Source organism: Scyliorhinus canicula, chromosome 12, assembly GCF_902713615.1.
Source record: "Scyliorhinus canicula chromosome 12, sScyCan1.1, whole genome shotgun sequence".
NCBI classification, from domain to species: Eukaryota; Metazoa; Chordata; class Chondrichthyes; order Carcharhiniformes; family Scyliorhinidae; genus Scyliorhinus; species Scyliorhinus canicula.
The window spans coordinates 113,685,402-113,705,887 of NC_052157.1; the positions used below are offsets into that span (position 1 = coordinate 113,685,402).

Consider the following 20,486-nt stretch of genomic DNA (forward strand, 5'->3'; position numbering starts at 1 on the left):
GTCATGGACAAGCCCGGAGAGTGAAATGTTTGTCATGGAGCATTTATCTTTTATAAGGGGTGGCACGGTGACACCGTGGTTGGCACTGCTGCCTCACAGCTCCAGGGACTCCATTCTGTTCTCAGGTGACTGTCTGTGGAGTTTGCACTTTCTCCCCGTGTCTGCGTGGGTTTCCTCCCACAATTCAAAGAAGTGCAGGTTGGATGGAATGGCCACGTTAAATTGCCCCATAGTGTCTAAAAGGTTAGGCGGGATTACTGGGTGATGAGGGTAGGGTGGAGGTGTGGATTTAAGTTGGGTGCTCTTTCCATGGGGCGGTGCAGACTCGATGGGCTGAATGGCCTCCTTCTGCACTGTAGGGATTCTATGATTCTATGAAGAAATGTCATTGATTTGTAAGCCCTGGTTATTGGCAAGGCCAGTTTCGTAAGATTTGGCTTCTCATTGCTTTTGTTATAGCTGTGAACATTGCTTTCAAAAGTCAGAATTTTGTAAATACAGTGGAAAATAGCTGAAAGAAATCCCTTTAATGTTCTTTTGATTAATGTTTCTGTGAAATTTCCAGCCTCCTAATATCACTTGCAAAATTACTCAAGTATGGAGCCATATCGGGTTCATGTGATGCAATAATAACGAATACAAATGTATTTTTCTTTTTAAGTTTCACTCCACTCGGAAGTTTCCGAACAAGTGGCTCTGTAATAAGAGTTAAGAAACCATTCACAGCGGTACACAGTTAGCTCATTCAAATTACAGGATATCCCATTATTTATATGGATATGGCCATTAGGAATGTAAATTAACAAACCAATTTGTTTTTGGATCATACAGCAATACAATGCAGAATTTACAACAACTACTCTAAAATATTCAAACCGTGTTAGTTAATTCAGAAACATTATATCTCAAACAGTTTGGACGTATATTTTATTCAATGCAGCTATGGTACTCAAAACAATTGAACAGTGTGCTTGGGTTAAGGTCAATTGGCTTGTTTTTGCCTGGCAGAGCCTGTGAATATGATGCCACAATGTGCAATGCAAAGAGAGAATGTGGTTAAAAGCTTGAAATAACCAGATTACATCATTTGAAGGACAGGCATTGGTTTGTTAACCTGGAGATCACTGGATTTGTCATCCAGATTTATACATTTTTCAAAGATTTGCTGTGACTAACTTGCACTAGTGCTTATTTTTAATAAAATGAGGAACTTAATAATAATAATCTCTATTGTCACAAGTAGGCTTACATTAACCCTGCAATGAAGTTATTGTGAAAACCCCTCGTCGCCACACTGTGGCATCTGTTCGGGTACACTGAGGGAGAATTCAAACTGTCCAAATTACTTAGCATGTCTTTCGGGACTTGTGGGAGGAAACAGGAGCACCCAGGGGAAACTCTCACAGACATGAGGAGAATGTGCAGACTCCACACAGGCAGTGACCCAAGCTGGGTATTGAACCTGGGACACTGACACTGTGAAGCAACAATGCTGACCACTGTGCTACCATGTGGCCTTTTCTAGCGTGGCTACCTAATTCTTGAAAGAGAAGTATCAATGATTGTGTATCTTCTCCAATCTGTCCTGAAATTGGAATTTACAATGAACCTGACCATGCCAACATCACCTCTGGATGGTACAATTTCCAGTAACTATGGTGGACGGTGCTGGAGGTGTAGGAAGTTGTGGAGCTTACATGGTGTAAGACTCCATTCAAGATCACAATTGGTTTTGTTATGGGCCAGGATTTAGAGAACCCCAAAGTGTATCATGGAGTTCACCTGACCCACAACTATTAACAGATTGTGGTATGGGGAGCACACGGCCCACTCTATAGGTGTGGTACAGCAGAAATCAAAAAGTATTTTTTTTAAAGCAAAACACTGTTTATTCTATGAACTCAAGTTAACCTTTTTTTAAAATATACTGTGAATATCTTAGCAACCATCAATTCAAATACAACCCCCAAAGAATACAACACTAAGTAACCCTTGAGCTTTCCGTTTAACATCCATAAGACTTAAAACAAAACCTTAAATAGAAGCACCTCAGGCTTAACTTCATTACTGAGAACAGTTATCACGTTGAAATCAGCAAATGGACATTCATAAGCTTGCAGAGATTCACACACATCTTGCTGTGATTGCAGCTTCTCCAAAACTAAAATGAAACCAAACCCACCCTGCAGCAAAAAGCCTAAAGCGAAAGTAAAAAGCTGACAGACAGCCCAGCTCCACCCACTCTCTGACATCACTGCAGTAATAATCACCCATTTCTTAAAGGTACTCTCACTACAAATATTTATATGCACACAATTTATAAACACTCATTTCTGAAATGTACTCTCACATGACAGTTTATTTAACTTACCAGAACACTCATTATTTATGTTGTGGCTATTGAAATTGGTGAACCTTGACTAACTTTGCAGTGCCAGCACCTTCTGCCCATCCGAAAGTGCTCCAATCCAAAAATGGGAAGAGCTTCATATCATTGTCCTAATGGTCATAAATTGGATACAGCTTGATTTCCTTTCCAGTTTCCAGTTAAGACATGATGTGGTTGTACGATGGAAGCATTGAAACAAGAGTTAACTAAGTCCCAGAGTGGATTTATTCATGTGAGGAGGATAGTGTGACAAAAGCTGGAACTGCTTGGAAGAGTATAGTAATTAAAATGGGAATTGAAAAAAAACTTATGAGAAATCAGAAAGAAAAGTAAGCTAAATATAGCAAATATAAAGGAGAAGCAAATAAATATTTAGAAGGCCAAGGGGACCATGAACTTTACAGCACAGAATGAACTAATTTAGCCCATTATGTTTGTCCTGGCTCTTTGTTCTGCCATTTGAAAATAATCCTGCTTCCCTGCACTATCCTAGAAGACCTGCATCTTCCTCTACTTCAAATATTATCAAAATATTTGTTTGAGTCCCAACAGTGTCTGCTTCCTCTATTTCCTTTGACAGAGCACTCCATGCTCCAACAACCTTCAATAATTGGATTATGCATTCCTGGATTGACCCATTGTGATAATTTCATTAAATCAAATTGCAGTCTTTGAATTCACACAGACGGTTCTTTCTGATGTATTGCTTTTGGGGATATATTCAGTGTATTTTACAGATGGCCATTTAATGTGGGTTCTAAGGGAATAAGTTACTTAAGACGTTCTGTCTCGAGCGTTGAGCAGCAGCGATGGATGCCTTAATGTGTTTTGCTTATGCCCGCAGAATTATTGTGTGCTGAAACACTTTTTTTTCCCCTCCCCACCCCTTTATTTTGCAGTCTTCAGTTCCCTGGACATGTCCAGATCGGTCTCTGTAACAGCTGCTGGCCAGTGTCGATTGGCTCCTTTAATCCAGGTTATTCTTGACTGCAGTCACCTCTACGACTACACTGTTAAACTCCTCTTCAAGTTACATTCCTGTAAGTGTGAACAAATATAATTTGTTTGATAAGGTAACTGGTGCCACACCATGTTTTTTACAGGACAATTCTGTGTGTCTTTTGCTGTTGACCATAGCATTAGGTTAGGTGAGTAAGGGGCAGCACGGTGGCGCAGTGGGTTAGCCCTGCAGCCTCACGGTGCCGAGGTCCCAGGTTCGATCCCGGCCCTGGGTCACTGTCCGTGTGGAGTTTGCACATTCTCCCCGTGTTTGCGTGGGTTTCGCCCCCGCAACCCAAAGATGTGCAGGGTAGGTGGATTAGCCAGTCTAAATTGCCCCTTAATTGAAGAAAAAGAATTGGGTACACTAAATTTATTTTAAAAAAGGTTAAGTGAGTAAGCAATGGTGAATGCATTATTGATGTGGAGATGCCGGCGTTGGACTGGGGTGAGCACAGTAAGAAGTCTTACACCTGAGGAAGGAGCAGTGCTCCGAAAGCTCGTGTTTGAAACAAACCTGTTGGACTTTAACCTGGAATGCATTATTGACAAAGTTATGTTATATTATGTGCTTTACATGGGGTGCCATGTTGTAACTGTTGAAATCTCTGTCCTTATTTCCAACAGTGACGCCAGCTACCACAAGTAAAATAATAAAGAAATACTTTTTTATTATTTCCATATCACAATAACAAAACTTGTTAACAAATTCCCTTGTGGAACCCAGCTTGAAAATAAGTTCTTCAGCAATCTCTCTTGCAGATAGCGAGCAAATTGGTATCATTCGACTAATTCTGAGATTTTCACTCACTAAATGCATTTATGAGTTAGCTGAAAACAGGCTGTACCTGTCACGTGAACCTCCTGAGATCGCCAACTGTTAACGTAGTCTTAGTTCCTTTTCCTCATCTTTCTGTTAGATTATTTTTGCCTGGGGTTTGGCAAATGTTTCTCTTCGAGGAGAGTTGGTAGTTAGGGTCATGACTGACGTCCAACTCTTCTCTCTAATGGGTGTCTAAGCAACTGGACTGTGGATTTACTGCTCCCATGCTACTTTAGCAAACTGCTGCAGAAGAAAGGAGAGAACACTACATGCCAGGGCTGTAATCATTAAAAACTATTCTTAAATTGGCTACCCTCTGCCATTAAAGCTGGTTTATAAAAGTAGCTGCCAACATTGTAATTCATGAAAAAAAAGACCAGATAATTTATTCAATCCTATTGTTACACCAGGATGTGGAGAGCATTACAGGACTAAATGGTAGCAACTAAAATAGCGGTGATTAATCAAGTGTGTGAAGGGGGAGAAGAATGGGTTTGTAATGGTGTTGGGTGAGACTCGGGGACCTGTGGGATCGATGACTCTGGACATGGCGATCTGTGGGATTAGTGACTCTAAGCATCGGAGATCTGTGAGATCAGTGACTCTGGGTATCAGGGATCTGTGAGATAAGTGACTCTAGGTATCAGGCATCTGTGAGATAAGTGACTCTGGATATCAGGGATCTGTGTGATTAGTGACTCTGAGCATCGGGGATCAGTAACTCTGGGCATCGGGGAATCTATGGGATCAGTGACTCTGGGGCTAGGGGTCTGATTGTGCTGAGTTTGATTCAGGACTTAGCCTTCATCATGATGAAGACTTCATAGCTTGTTTCCAGTTTGCAAACTAAGCTACTGAGGATGCAAATTATGTTTGTCCATGGGGCAGATAGTCTTCTCTTTACTCTCTCATGAATGTTGAAGGTTGAGTACAAATCCAGGATTCAGCCTTGACATTCATTTATTCAGGAAGCAAATATTTTTTTCTCCATTTAGCTGACTTGGTAACTTGATGTAACTTCAATAAATTCATTCCCCATAAAGTAGCAAAAGCTAATTATAAATTAGGGAAAGGTGAAATGTTTTTAGCATTCAGCGCCACCACACGTTGTGATCTGGATTGCATTGATTTTCAATTATCTTAAACAAGACTCCCTAGTGGGAAACACTCTCAAAACTATTAACATTTTTATGTGCTTTATGTAACAAATCCAATTTACTGTGTTTTATGCCTGCTTTCCAAACTGCTCTATTGAACTTCAGTTTTAAAATTACAATTTCTCTTCAGGTCTCCCGGCAGACACTTTACAAGGCCATAGAGACCGATTTCACGAGCAATTCAGAAAGTAAGTAGAAACAAGCACTTTGCTTATCTCATGTCAGCGCTTTACCTCAGAGTAATTAACATTCTGAAAACCGATGAAGGTTATCTATATTACTGTGCATCTATCTTTGCCACTCCCAGTATAGTATATATCCCAGCAACTGCTTAGTGTTTCTATTTGCTGAGTATTGGTGCTTTTGAATGTCGGCTTTCTTCACTGCACTGCTTGGAGAAGTATTTCCTTCTGAAATTACACTGGTAACGCTGATGGCGATTGGGCGGAGAATCGGGCATCTGAATTGCTGGGCACTGAACTGACTGCTATGCTCAGACTGCCTGCTGGCGATAGGATTGGGGTTTGCGCTTGCACGCCAGCAGGAGGTTGGAGTGGGCCCAGAACCAGATTCTCCGGGCCCTCTCCATTTCCCGGTCCTCTCCATTTCCCGGTCCTCTGGGCCGGGAATCACGTGCACGCGGATCACAACAGGTATCACTAGATACTCCCTTTGGCAGTTGCCCCTAAAGTCCAGCCAAGGGCCACGCTCCCCCGACAATGCACTACCTGCCCACACTTTCCCTGATGCACTAAAATGGCGTACCCCACCACAGAGACCTCCTGACTAAAGGGACCTCCCCTAATGGACTGCTCCAGAAAAGAGACACTTGTCTGGAAGTTAGAGAGCTGTCCAAACAAGGCAGTGAAAACAATTAAAGTTGTAACACTCACCTGGTAGCACCATTCCTGGAAAGAGAACAGGTGTGAGCTGTGTTTAAGTCCCGAAAGACGTGCTGTTAGTTGATTTGGACATTCCGAATACTCCCTCAGTGTACCTGAACAGGCGCCGGAGTGTTGCAACTAGGGGATTTTCACATTAACTTCATTGCAGTATTAATTAAGCCTACTTGTGACAATAATAAAGATGATTATTATTATTATTATTATTATTATTATTAATAAATTCTCGGGTCCATTAGCTGCAAGCTAGTCATTCATTTATGGTAGTGGGCTGTGATTGACAGCTTCCACAAAACAGCTGTTAGCCATGCTTCATTCATCTGCTTCATGGATGAATAAGTCTAAGTGCTGAAACCACAATGTTTACAAATATCAACGACATCAAAGAGAGTTAAGTGCTGTCAATTTCCAGAGCAGCACTTCAAAATCACTCAAGGGTAAAGATGTGTGATTGGAATGCACTCCCTTTGGTGGGGGAAAAGGTGGGGGGGAGCACCCAGAAAATTCAGGAGTGGGGGGCTGCTGTGCAATACGGGTGGGAAGCTAATTTCCGGTATGTGGGGGTGGTGGCCAACTACGGGACTTCCCTCTTGGGCTGCCTACTCAAATGGTGGCCTGCTGGTGGAATTCCCACGGGAATCCCTCCTCTTCTTCGCCATGCATAAATGTGCATGGCGAGGGATACTGAATTTCTTCCTGATTTAGCACAAATCAGTAGCAAATCTCCTCCAGCAAGAGAACATAGTCTCCCAAATGGAGAATCCTGCCTGTAATGTTTTAATTTATTTGAGAACTAGTCTTTAAATTAGTGCAGTGCTTTTGATATTGCAAAATTTCCGAAGGCACTTCACACTTTGCTGTCAGTTTTGAGAAAGAGTAAAAGAACACTGTGTTTGTATGGCACCTTTCATGACCACAAGATGTCCCACAATGCTTTCTACTTAACTGCTGTAACATGGGAAATGTGTCGGAATGAATTTAAGGGAAATGGTCAAATGGATGCTGAACAAAATGGGTTTTAATAAGGCTAATGGGAGTTGGGGAATTGACGTCACAAGGTTAAAGGGGGCGGGGGGAAATGAATGTAGGTTATGGAGTGTGGCTGGACAGAGATAGTGGGGAGCAGAGTCTGTCAGTGGAGCAGAGTTTGGGAAGCAGAGTGCAAGATGGGACACAGGCATATCTGGAGTATAGTAGAATGAGTCTGTGGAAGGATTTATAGACTTTGATGTGCATTTTTTTATTGGCCTATTCTTTGAGGTAATGTGCTTTTTTTGTTTCTGGAAGCGCTCTGACCATCAGCCCCCAGATAATTCACTGATGTGAAACTTGCCATTTTTAAATGTGTCTTTCAGTCAGTAGCACCTGTTCTTTCCACAGCATTACAGGCATTAAATTCCTTCTAAGTACTTTATTTTGATATTATTGTTTATTATTTGTTTACCACTATCCCCCGAGGTGCGTGGGTTTCACCCCCACAACCCAAAAATGTGCAGGGTAGGTAGATTGGCCATGCTAAATTGCTGCTTAATTGGAAAAAAATAATTGGGTACTCTAAATTTATTTTTAAAAAAACAACTGGGAAATTCAGAATGGAGCAAGGGGTGGGTAGGGCAAGGACAAAGCAAGGCCTGAGATGGGGTGAAGGGCAGAAAATTACAGGGCCACAGGGAATGGTGCTGGGGCAAGAAAAGGAATAAAGAAATAAAAGATGTACCTAGATCAGGCTGCTGTCTGAAAGCAAAAATGAAAACAAAATATATAAAGAAAAGGAAACACATTGGAGGAAAGATTACAGGCTAAAATTGTTGAACTCCTTGTTGAGTCCACAAGACTGCAATTGAAAGATGAACATAGAACAGTACAGCACAGAACAGGCCTTTCGGCCCTTGATGTTGTGCCGAGCCTTGTCCGAAACCAAAATCAAGCTATCCCACTCCCTGTCATTCTGGTGTGCTCCATGTGCCTATCCAATAACGGCTTAAAAGTTCCTAAAATGTCCGACTCCACTGTCACAGCAGGCAGTCCATTCCATACCCTAACCACTCTCTGAGTAAAGAACCTACCTCGGACATCCCTCCTATATCTCTCGCCCCGAACCGTATAGTTATGCCCCCTTGTAACCGCTACATCCATCCGAGGAAATAGTCTCTGAACGTCCACTCGATCTATCTCCCGAGGTGCTGTTTCTAAAGCTTACATTGAGCGTCACTGTAACGGTTTAGCAGGCCAAGGACAGAGATATCAGTGTGAGAGCAAGATGGTGAATTCAAATGAAGCCAGGCTCGTGCTTGTGGACTAATTGAGGGGTGCCACAAAACAGTGATCCAATCAGCACTGGTTTCCCCAAAGTAGAAGAGATCATGTTGTGAGCAGCGAGTTTGGTAGACTAAACCGAAGGAGGTGCACATAAATCAGTGCTTCACCTGGCAGGAGCGTGTTGGGCCAGAGACATTGAGGAGAGAGGAGATAAAAGTGTAGGTATTACAGCTGTTTTTGCATGGAGAGGTGACAGGGTGTTGGGGCTGACTGAACAATCTCAATGAGGACATGGTCCTTTTAGAATGCTGAAAAAGGAGAGGAAGGTGTTTTTGGTGACATCATGCTGGACATGGTGAAAAATGATTCACTGACTTTGGAGGCAGATGAGCTGTGGTGGAGGGCGAGGATAAAGGGAGCCCTAATTTGGTCCTGGGAATAGGGCAGCACTGTTCATGTGTAGTTTGCACATTCTCCGTGTGTCTCCGTGGGTTTCATCTCACCCCACAACCCAAAGATACACAGGGTAGGGGATTGGCCACGCAAAACTGCTGCTTAATTGGGAATTTTTTTTTAATTAAAAAAAAAAAAATTTAGAGTGCTCAATTTTTTCCAATTAAGGGGTAATTTAGCATGGCCACTCCACCTATCCTGCACATCTTTTTGGGTTGTGGGGGTGAAACCCACGCAAACATGGGGAGAATGAATTGGGGGAAAAAAATAATTGGATATTCTAAATGTATTTTTAAAAAGTGCGGGAAAAGTGGTGGACATGGTCGAGGGTGCTGTCAACCATGCTGGGGCAGGGGGAAGACATCTTGAACACTGGTGTGGAGGTTTGCATCATTGGAATAGAAGAGATGGAGGTGGGACAGCACGGTGGCGCAGTGGGAGCACTGCAGTCTCACGGCGCCGAAGTCCCAGGTTCGATCCCGGCTCTGGGTCATTGTCCTTGTGGAGTTTGCAAATTCTCCTGTGTTTGCGTGGGTTTCGCCCCCACAACCCAAAGATGTGCAAGGTAGGTGGATTGAACACGCTAAATTGCCCCTTAATTGGAAAAAATTAATTGGGTACACTAAATTTATTTTAAAAAAATTAAGGGATGGAATGTAAATGGAGGAACTTGGTGTCATCCCATGATGTCGGATGGAAGGAGGTTCAGTTGAGGTAGCTGTGGGGGTCAGTGGGCTTATGTTAAATATTAGTTGATCACCTCATCACCAAAGATGAAGAGTCAAAGACCTTTACAGCACAGAAAGAGGCCCACCATGCCTGAGCTGGCCATTCCATTTGAATCCCATTTTCCAGCACTTGGTCCATTGCCTTGTTTGCTGTGGCATTTCAAGCGCTCAGCTAAATGCTTCCTAAATGTTGAGGGATCGCACTTCTAACACTTTTCAGGTAGTCGTTTCCAGATTCCCATCACCCTCTGGGTGAAAACGCCTTTCCTCAAATCTCCACTACATCTCCTGTCCCTTAACTTTAAATCTGTGCCCCTGGTTATTAGCTCCTCAATTAATAATAATCGCTTATTAAAGATTAATCCTATCTATGTCCCTCATAATTTTGTACTGGTGAAATTCCTCTTTACCCTTTTCTAGTGCAATCACATGCTTCCTATAGTGTGGTGACCAGAACTGCACACAATATTCTAGCTGTGGCTGAACAAATGTTTTACACTGCTCCATCCATCATAACCTCCCTGCTGTTATATTCTATGCTGTGGCTCATAAAGACAAGTACCACATATGCCTTACTAACCACCTCATCTACCTGTCCTGTTGCCTTCAGGGATTTTTGGTCATGCACCTCAAAGTCCCTCTGGTCCTCTGTACCTCCCAAGTGTCCTACCGTTCATTGTGTATTCCCATGCCTTGTTAGTCTTACCAAAGTTCATCACCTCTCTTGTCAGGGTTCAATTACATTTGCCACTACCCCACACCACCACATTCACGTCTAGATCATAAATGTACACTGCAAACATCAAGGGATCGAGCACCGATCTCCCTGCGGTACACCACTGGACACCGCCTTCCAATCACAAAAATAACCTTCGGCCATCACCCTCTGCCTCCTGCCACTAAGCCAATTCCGGATCTGGATCCCATGGGTTCTTCTTGATGTGTCTCTCATGCAGGGCCTTCTCAAAAGCCTGACTGAAGGCCATGTGAACTACATCAACGCCACTGCCCTCATCTACACACCTAGTCACCTCCCCAAAAAATTCAATCAACTTTGTTAGACATGCTCTCCCCTGACAAAGCCGTGCTGCCTATCATTGATTAATCCTTCTCCAAGGACTATCCTAACAATCCTAATGCCTCCAAGTGGAGATCAATTCTGTCCCTCAGAATTTTCTCCAATAATTTCCCTACCATTGATGTTAAATTCACTGGTCTGTAATTATCTTTTGTCCCACTTCCCTTCTTGGACAGTGGTACCACAGCAGTTGCCCTCCAGTCCTCTGGCACCTCTCCTGTGGTCAGAGAGGACTCAAAAGTTAGTGTCATAGCCCCTGCAATCTCCTCCCTTGCCTCACGCAGCAGTCCAGGATTCATCTCATCTGGGATTGAGAAATCAAGGGAAAAGAAGAATCTGAGAAGGGTGGAAATTTTAAGCAGTGTTAACAACCTTTTCCAGTTTGGGGCCAGAGCAGGACACCGGTCATCAATTTGCCCGGCAGAGTTGATTGGAGCAAGGAACATTTCAACTTATAAAAAAAGATGGATATAACTAGGATGCAAAGGGTGCCCGCATCAAGTGACATGAGCTAAAGGATAAATTGTTCAATGAGAGAGCAAGTTCAGCCTGGCAGAAGAAGGTGATGTTTGGGCCTCCGTAAAGGAAAAGGGGGAGAGCCCTCAGGCAGTCTACGTGGGTGAGGTGTAGAGAGATTGGACGTCCATGATAAAGAGGAGGTGGTTAGGTCCAAAGTGAAGAGTCATGGATGCTGGTAGGGCGAGCCTGGGACAAGCAGAAAAAAATGGAGTCAAGGTTAGGAAGAAATCAAAGCAAAATACTGCAGAGGCTGGAAATCTGAAATAAAAACCAAGTGCTAGCAATGCCTAGCAGAAACTGTGAAGAGATGGTTCAAGCTGAATATGACTGAAATAAATCACTTAATTGGCCCAGGAACAATATGAAAGTATAATCTATTGGGGAGGGCAATCCTGTTTATGGATCTTGGAAAGGAGGTAGAAGAGAGCTGTATGAGATTGGGGAACTATGAGGTGGAAAGCCATAAAGGGAAGAACATCAGAGGAGAAGAGGTCAGTGACTGTTCTGGGAAACTTGCTTGACGTTTGGTGATGGGGTAATAATAGGAGCTTAGAGTTGCTATTCAGCGTCTGCAAGGTAAAGGATAGTTCCCCCCAAACTCTAATTTAACCTTTAGTAGTGTTTATGTATTTAATTTTACTGGTTTTTTTTCCAGACTGAAAGAATTACTTTATAGATCCAGCAACTTGCAGTATTTCAAGCGGTTGATCCAGATTCCGCAGCTCCCGGAGGTAAGCTCCTTTTGAAGACTAAAAATAGACTGAAATGCTGTTTGTGCACATTCTGTGGCAAGCAAACATTTAAATTGTTACTGCTGAGAAGGAGATGCTAACACCAACACCAGCTGACATGTGTTCAGTTGGCAGCTCGCAGACTGTTTTCAAATCTGTCTCATACCATTGCACATTGCAGGCAGTGAAAACAATAGAACCACTTAATATTATGGATTAAAATGCCAAATGAGGCCAATCCATTATTGAAAAGTGACCTCTTGGTCTTGTGCATGGCAATACTGTGCTAGGATATCGCCACGTCTTATCATCGTGCTTAGAAAATGTAGTTTCACTTATTCTTGAAACCTGGAAAGGCATTTACTTGGAGTGAGTGGGCAGGAGGCATCTTGTGGTCACTGACCTCTTAGATACTAACCCCAACAAATGCCAGGTTGAATGCATCGTGACCTTTTACAAAATAGTTGAGAATAGCACATGCGTGAACTCGGCCTTGCTCCACAGTTTATCATATAATAGGTAGATGAGTTTGTCATTTGTAGTAATGCTAATATCTGCCGGGGTTATAGAGATTCCCATTGTCTAAATGTTCAGTTTGAGTGTGTTATGTCATGTGGCAGAGCAAGTATTTTGTTAGTGCCAATTACTATGCAAAACACGAGGTATAGAGGTGCAAAATAATACTTTTGGAAATGAAATAACCTCCTGTTATCTTAATTATATTGTGTGGTGTAGAATTTGGTCAAATGAACAAAAGTAGATGATTTTGCCTCTTGAGCCTGCTCTGTCATTCCGTGAGATCATGGCTGATCTTCAGCGACAATCCCCTCGACACCCCATTGCCGCATATCCCTCAAAATAATTGCTCAACAAACCTATGAATCGCTAATGTAAAATTAGCAATTGATCAAGCATCAATTACCATTTGCAGAAGAGAGTTCCAAACTTCTACAATTCGTTGCTAATCGCCTCATAATTTAACCCTTGGGAGTCCAGGTATCATTCTGGTAAAACTGCACTGCATGACTTTTCAAGACTAATATACCATTCCTGAGGTGCAATGCCCTGAACTGCTCACGTTTTAATCTAGGCTTTGTATAGTTGCAACATAACATCTACCTCTTTGTATTTAGTCCTCTAGATATAAAGGCCAACCAGCATTCTGTTGACCTTTTTGATGATTTTCTGTATGTTCCTGACATTTTAATGATATGTGTATCCGAGTCTAATAAAGTGTCTACTGTTAGATGTGATTCAGCAAATGCTGCCCGGTCGTGGAATAAGTACCCTACTAACTACATTAACAGCCAGTTTTAGATAATTGAGTCAACCTTGTAACGTGGCTCATTTATGCTCGCTAATAGTGACATGATTGATATACGCAGAGACGGTTTCTCTGCAAACGAAGTTGAGTAGTCTTGGCGGAATCTAAATTGATCATCAGTGAGCAGGTGATAGATGAGTACGGGTTGCATGATAGCACTGTCGATGAAACCTGGGGAGTTGGGTAATAGAGCATGTAAATGGTCTGATTACATTTGTCCTGCTTTTTGTGGACAGGGCATACATACCTGGACAATCCTCCACATTATTGGGCAAATGCCTGTATTGTAACTATACTGGAGCTGCTTGGCTGGAGTCGCATTGAGTTCTGGACCACAAATCTTTCAGCATTGCAATCCGGATTTTGTCATGGCCCATAGCTGTATCCAGCATGCTGAACTATTTCTTGCTATCGTAGAATCATAGAATTATAGACGGAGGCCATTCAACCCATCGGTTCTGCACCGGCCCTTGGAAAGAGCACCCCATTTAAGGTCACGCTTCCAATCTATCCCCGCTACCCAGTAACTCCACACTACCGTTTTGGACACTAAGGGCAATTTAGCATGGCCAATCCACCTAACCTGCACATCTTTGGACTGTGGGAGGAAACTGGAGCACCCATAGGAAACCCATGCAGACAAGGGGAGAACGTGCAGACTCCACACAAACAGTGACCCAAGCTGGGAATTGAACCTGAGACCCTGGAGCTGTGAATCATCTGTGATAACCACTGTGCTACACTACTGCCCACAATGAATTGAACACAACTGGTGGAGTGAATTAAACTCACTGAAGATTGGTTTCTGTGGTGCTGCAGATCTATAGAATAGGCAAAATTGTATTAGCATTTGGCACTTCTGGTTGAAGATGGTTGCAAATTCTTCACCTTGTCATTTTAACTGAAGTGCTGGGCTCCCCATCATTGAAATGGGGATACTCTTGGACCCTCCTCCTCCCACAAATTGTTTAATTGTCATTCACAATTCACACCTGGACGTAGGTGAGCCGTCAAACTTTGATCTGACCTGTTGGTTGTGAGATTGCTTTGTCTATTTTCTCTGTTTAGGATGCATGCAATTCTGTGTTGCAGCTTTACCGGGTGTACAAGTCATTTTTATGTCTGCCTGGTGCTTCTTATGGCATGCTCTTCTCCACACATGTTGAGACAGGGTTGGTGTTCTGGCTTGCTGGTCTTGGTAGAGTGGCAGATACCCTGGATGTTGGGGTTATTGATTATGGTGGAGCATAATGAGGGCCGCTCTTTGTGACTCGGTGCCTCTTGGGTTGCTAGTTTTGAGTTGCTCTCCTCCAAATCTATCCCATTTAGCTCAGTGGTTGTGCCATGCAATGCAATGGCGAGTGTCCTCATTGTGAAGGTGGTATTTAGTCTCCACAGGTGGCCACCCCTACCAATCTTGCCATGCACAGCCGCACCTTGCACAGAGAGACTGGCAAGGCCCCTTTTTTGTTTCATTGCGATAAAGGAACTGTAAGTTGTTGATGAGGTCAAGTCGATATTTCCTTCATTTTGGTTCTCTCATAGGGCAGCGCGGTAGCACAGTGGTTGCACTGCAGCCTCAAGGCGCAGAGGTCCCCGGCTCTGGGTCACTGTCCGTGTGGAGTTTGCACATTCTCCCCGTGTTTGCATGGGTTTCGCCCCCACAACCCAAAAAGATGTGCAGGCTAGGTGCATTGGCCACGCTAAATTGCCCCTTAATTGGAAAAAATGAATTGGGTACTCTAAATTTATTTTTAAAAAATGTCGGTTCTCTCTCATCACCAGTCGTAGTCCAGGTCTCACAGACATGTTCTTCGGGACTCTTTATCAGTACTGGTGCTGTCGAGCCACACTGGGTGATAGACATCGAAGTCCCACATCCAGAGTACAGTGCGTGTTTTTGCTACTCTTGGTGCTTCAACTGGCATGCAACATTGAGTACTGTTTCACCAGCTGAGGGAGAGTAGTAATCTTCAGGAGATTTCCTTGCCCATGTTTAACCTGATGCCATAATGAGTCCATGGTTGATTCTGCAAACTCTGAAAGCAATACCGTCCTGGCTGTCTCCCAGTTTGCTGTCACCTCTGGTTGGCTTGTCCTGCCTATGGAAGGACAGAAGAAACGTCAGATGGATTATTTTGTTGTCTGGGCTGTTGGCTGATTATTTGAGCATGACTGTGATAAGTCCTAATCGTGGAGGAATTTGGAAGGTCATTTGTAATAATAATAATCATAATCTTTATTAGTGTCGAAAGTAGGCTTAAATTAACACTGCAGCGAAGTTACTATGAAAATCTCTAGTCGCCACACTTCGGCGCCTGTTTGGATACACAGGGAGAATTAAGAATGTCCAATTCACCTAACAAGCACGTCTTTTGGGACTTACTATCATGTCATGCTCTTGTCCGATGCCTGGATTGATGGTGGGTGGTCCATCTGGTTTTATTATTCTTGTTTCTTTGTAATGATTTGACACAACTGCTGGTTAGGCCATTTCAGCGGGTAGCTAAGAGCCACAGACTGGGTACGGTTGGCAGTTCCTCACTAAAGGTTTTCAGCGAGCCAGATGAATCTTTGCAGCAATATTGATGCTAGCCTTTTAATTACAGATTTATTTAATTACTGAATTCAAATTATCCAACTACTGTGGTAGGAATTGAATTCACGCCTTGGATCACGTCCAAGCCTCGAGATTACACAACCACTCGGCCGCTGTGCCTGCACGTTTACACTAATATATAACAGTGAACTAACAATGTGGAGATTTTGAACATAATGTCGGTGATAAAGAAATCACAACACAGAACACTACAATTCCCATCAGGTTCAAGAAAAACTTGGAGATGCACCAAATGAGCTTAGTTTCAAATCCCTGTACAGGTATACCTAATGGAATTGCTGGAATTATGTACAAGAGATTTTTGCTATAATGTATTGTTTGGTAGGCAGCCAATTAATACATTATACAGGAGTAGAAATCCATGTTGACACTCCGTCTAGGATGTACAGCTGAGTTCAAAACAAACTATTGCAAGGCTATAGAAAGCTCATTGAAAAGATTGGCAATGCATCTTTCAATATTCTACAACTGTGATATGAGCAATGATCACTAACTGCATAAAATAAATGTTCCCCCTATTACCACTGGATCTGTCAGCACTCTTGGTGCTTAACCCTTCTACAATTGGACGTCACAATAGCACAGTGTTTAGCACTGTTGCTTAACAGCGCCAGGATGCCAAGTTCAATTTCCGGCTTGGGTCACTGTCTGCGTGGAGTCTGCAAGTTCTCTCCGTGTCTGCGTGGGTTTCTTCTGGGTGCTCCGGTTTCCTCCCACAAGTCACAAAAGTCATGCTGTCAGATAATTTGGGCATTCTGAATTCTCCCTCAGTGTACCCGAACAGATCCTTTTTTGATTTTTGAACATCTCAACGCAAATTTCTTCTTAACCTCCTCTTTAAGGCGAGCAGCCCCAGATTTACAAATCTACTATTGTAACTGCAGTCTTTCATCTTTGGAATTGTTCTTGGAAATCTTTTCTGCACCTTCAGCAATGCCTGCATATTCTTCCTATAGTTTGATGCCCAGATCTGCACACTGCTTCACTTGGGACTGAACTGTTTTATAAAGGTTCACCATAACTTCCTAGGGTTTGTATTATATGCTGCAATTGGTAAATTGTTTGCCACTAAAATCCTAACCAATGGAAGCATAGCATGAAAAAGAAAAGACTATATAACTGCCTATTTTATCACCTCTTGGTCTTCATCGCTTCACTAGAAATAGTGCCAGTACCTTAAGTCTCACCTCACAGCTGAACAGAGCGTTTTTCAGCAGAGCAAACAGTTTATTTGCAGAATTTATTCAAAGGGAGTTTTTAAAAACTGTGATAAACGGGACTCAGTGTAAAATCAATTTGGTCACTTACGGCTGTGGTTTACAGTCGTGAATGGCAGGTGTGTAACCCAGACATCCCCATTCTGGCCAGGAATATTTGATAGACTATCTGTCTTTAAGTCCGTGCCACCATCCAGGTGAATCTGTGCTCCATACAAGTGTTCGATGGACTTTGTCCTTTCTATAATGGGGCATCCAAAAGTGAGGGAGTAAAAGAAAAAAAGAACGACTTGCATTCATACAGTACTTTCATGACCACTGGAATCTACAGCCAATGAAGTACATTTTTTCCCCATAAATTTAGAGTACCCAATTATTTTTTCCAATTAAGGGGCAATTTAGCGTGGCCAATCCACCTATCCTGCACATCTTTTGGGTTGTGGGGGTGAAAACCACGCAGACACGGAGAGAACGTGCAAACTCCTCACGGATAGTGACCCAGGGCCGGGATTTGAACCCGGGCTCTCAGCGCCGTAGGCAGCAATGCTAACCACTGTGCCACTGTGCTGCCCTATGATGTACATTTTGAGATGTTGTCACTGTTGTCGTGTAGGAAGCATGACAGCCACAAGCAGCAATGTGATAATAACCAGATGCTGGTTTTTTTTTTGTGATTTATATAATCTTTATTATCACAAATAGGTTTACAGTGAAGTTACTGTGAAAAGCCCCTAGTTGCCACATTCTGGCGCCTGATTGGGTACACAGAAGGAGAATTCAGAATGTCCAAATTACCTAACAGTACGTCTTTCGTGACTTGTGGGAGGAAACCGGAGCACCCGGAAGAAACCCACGCAGACACGGGGAGAACATGCTGACTCTGCACAGACAGGCCGGCAATTGAACCTGGGACCTGGCGCTGTGAAGCCATAGTGCTAACCACTATGCTATCGTGCTGCCAATTTTGATTGAGGGGTACAAATTGGCCAGGGTGCTGGGAGTAACTTCCCTGCTCCCCTTTGAAATAGTGCCATGAGATATTTTACATCCACACCCAAGCAGGCCGATTCGAGCCTCAGTTTAACATCTCAGCTGTAAAAGGGCACCTCCGATTATGCAGAGCTCCTTCAGTGCTGCACTGGAGTAGGATTCTAGTTTTTGATGCTCAAATCCCTGGAGTGGGACTTGAACCCAGAACCTTGTGATTCGGAGGAGAGCATTCGGCTGACTGAGACCAGGCTGATGTCTGGTCTGGCTAATGTTTTCTATAAATCTATCATTACTCCTTTGCTCTTGCAATTACCTTCTTTTAAAATGAGTGTTTGAGCTTTTCCTCCAGACGAGTTCAGAAAAAGAGTTGGAGGGCAAATCTTTTAGTTCACCCTGCCAGTGCAGTTGTGTGTGTGACAGGACCATTGATCAGAGATTCTGAAGCCTAAGCCATTCATTTTAATGGATAGAATTTTGTGCAGGCTCTCAATCGGGTGGGCCAACCTTCATTCCCAAATCATTTTTAAAATAAATTTTGAGTACCCAATAATTTTTTTCCCAATTAAGGGGCGGTTTAGTGTGGCTAATCCACCTAACCTGCACATCTTTGGGTCATGGGGGGCGAAACTCATGTGCAAACTCCACACATTCGGTGACACGGGGCTGGGATCGAACTGGGGTCCTCAGCGCCATAGGCAATAGTGCTAACCACTGCGCCACCCACTTCATTCCCAAATCTTGATCCATGTTCTTTCACCTAACCGAGAACTGCTAATTTCTTAGAAAGAAGTGAAACCAAGATGGCGCCAGAGCGTGGCGACTCTCTGCAAGCTCTCACACAGATCCTCTAATTTGTAAAATTCATCCCATTGAAGTATAGGAACAGCAGGTGACTGGTGTTGGTGTGTGGTAATATGCCTCCTGTACTCTGAGTTCCCATATTCTTGCTATTGCTCTGAACCAATAATTACCAATGGCCATCGTACCCGTGTTCTGGGTAATTTTGCCAGTTATGCACAATAATAACTTGATTTGAGCTGGTGTTCAGAACTCCATTTCTCTTCAGTGACAGTAATGTTCCTTAGCTTTGTCTTGTGCGAGTTTCAAAGTTCTTGAATGGGAGCAAAATGTTTCCTTGCTCCATTTTTATTTCGTTTTCTTTGCTTGAAAATTAACCGCACCAGATAGCTCTTCATTGCTCAGTCCACGTTAAATAAAGATTGAGAAAGCAATTGGTCATGCTGCACAGAATTAGCTTCAATCCTCAAGTGAGTTGAACAAAGGCTCAGCAGGTTTTAATTAAAGTTTTCATAGGTGTCTCTAATTATTTTCACAATTGTTACTTGAGGTGGAAGCCTATTTCTGTGCATAATTGTTAAAGCGATTATCTATTAGGATAGACAGGGGAATACATTTTTGTCATATATTACCACTGTTGCAAACACACTTGAACACTGTGGGATCCCAAGCTTTGAATTCAATTTCCACAGAATTAGAGCATGGTAACTGTTGCGCGATGTATGATACTTCTGTTTGAATCAAAACAAAACTTGTTTTGTTCATATTTCCCTTGGAATATTGACAGTTCCATTCTTCATCCTCACATTTTATGCCCGTCTCTCCTAAAAGCGCTGAGTCATCTTGGGGCCAGAGTGTGACACCTGGTTGTTTCTCGTGTTAGGCTAGACTCTGCCGGCAGGCTGTCCTACGATAAAGAATGTCGCAAGCATTCTCGAGACTGTCTTGCTCTTGTGCTCGATCTCGCTCTCTTTTCAGCAGGACTTCCCTCAGATAGGAATTGGAAAAGGGACCCACTTCCTATTTTCTCTTTCAGCGGCCCTGATGTGCCACGGCCAATTGCAGCACCCAGACCCTCCCAATTGAGATCAACCAACTCCCGGATTGATCTGGGTACCTTCTGGGTTTGCATGGCTCTGTTCATGCCTCCAAAATAAGACACCAAGCCAAATTAGAGCAAATGACCAAAAGATTGCTTGGAGAGGTAGGTTCCAGGAATGTTGTAAAGTGGGGCAGCACAGTGGTGCAGTGGTTAGCACTGCTGCCTCATGGCACTGAGATCCCGGCTCTGGATTACTGTCTGTGTGGAGTTTGCACATTCTCCCTGTGTTTGCGTGGGTTTCGCCCCCACAACCCAAAGATGTGCAGGGTAGGTGGATTGTCCTCGCTAAATTGCCCCTTAATTGGAAAAAATGAATTGAGTACTCTAAATTTTAAAAAAAAAGGAGTGTCGTAAAGAAGGAACGAGAGCCAAAGGATTAGGGAGAGAATTTCCAAAC

The 20,486-nt window shown here is 43.1% G+C and overlaps 1 protein-coding gene across 7 annotated transcripts in view; it reads left to right on the plus strand.

Annotated features, from left to right (window-relative positions):
* Positions 1-20,486, plus strand: part of hip1 (huntingtin interacting protein 1) — a 308,710-nt gene that overhangs the window by 194,671 nt on the left and 93,553 nt on the right. For all 7 annotated transcript variants that reach the window (XM_038813806.1, XM_038813808.1, XM_038813807.1 and 4 more), the window contains 3 exons: positions 3,289-3,429; positions 5,499-5,556; positions 11,963-12,038. In XM_038813806.1, coding sequence (XP_038669734.1) covers positions 3,289-3,429; positions 5,499-5,556; positions 11,963-12,038 — 275 coding nt within the window. The remainder of the gene's footprint in view (positions 1-3,288; positions 3,430-5,498; positions 5,557-11,962; positions 12,039-20,486) is intronic.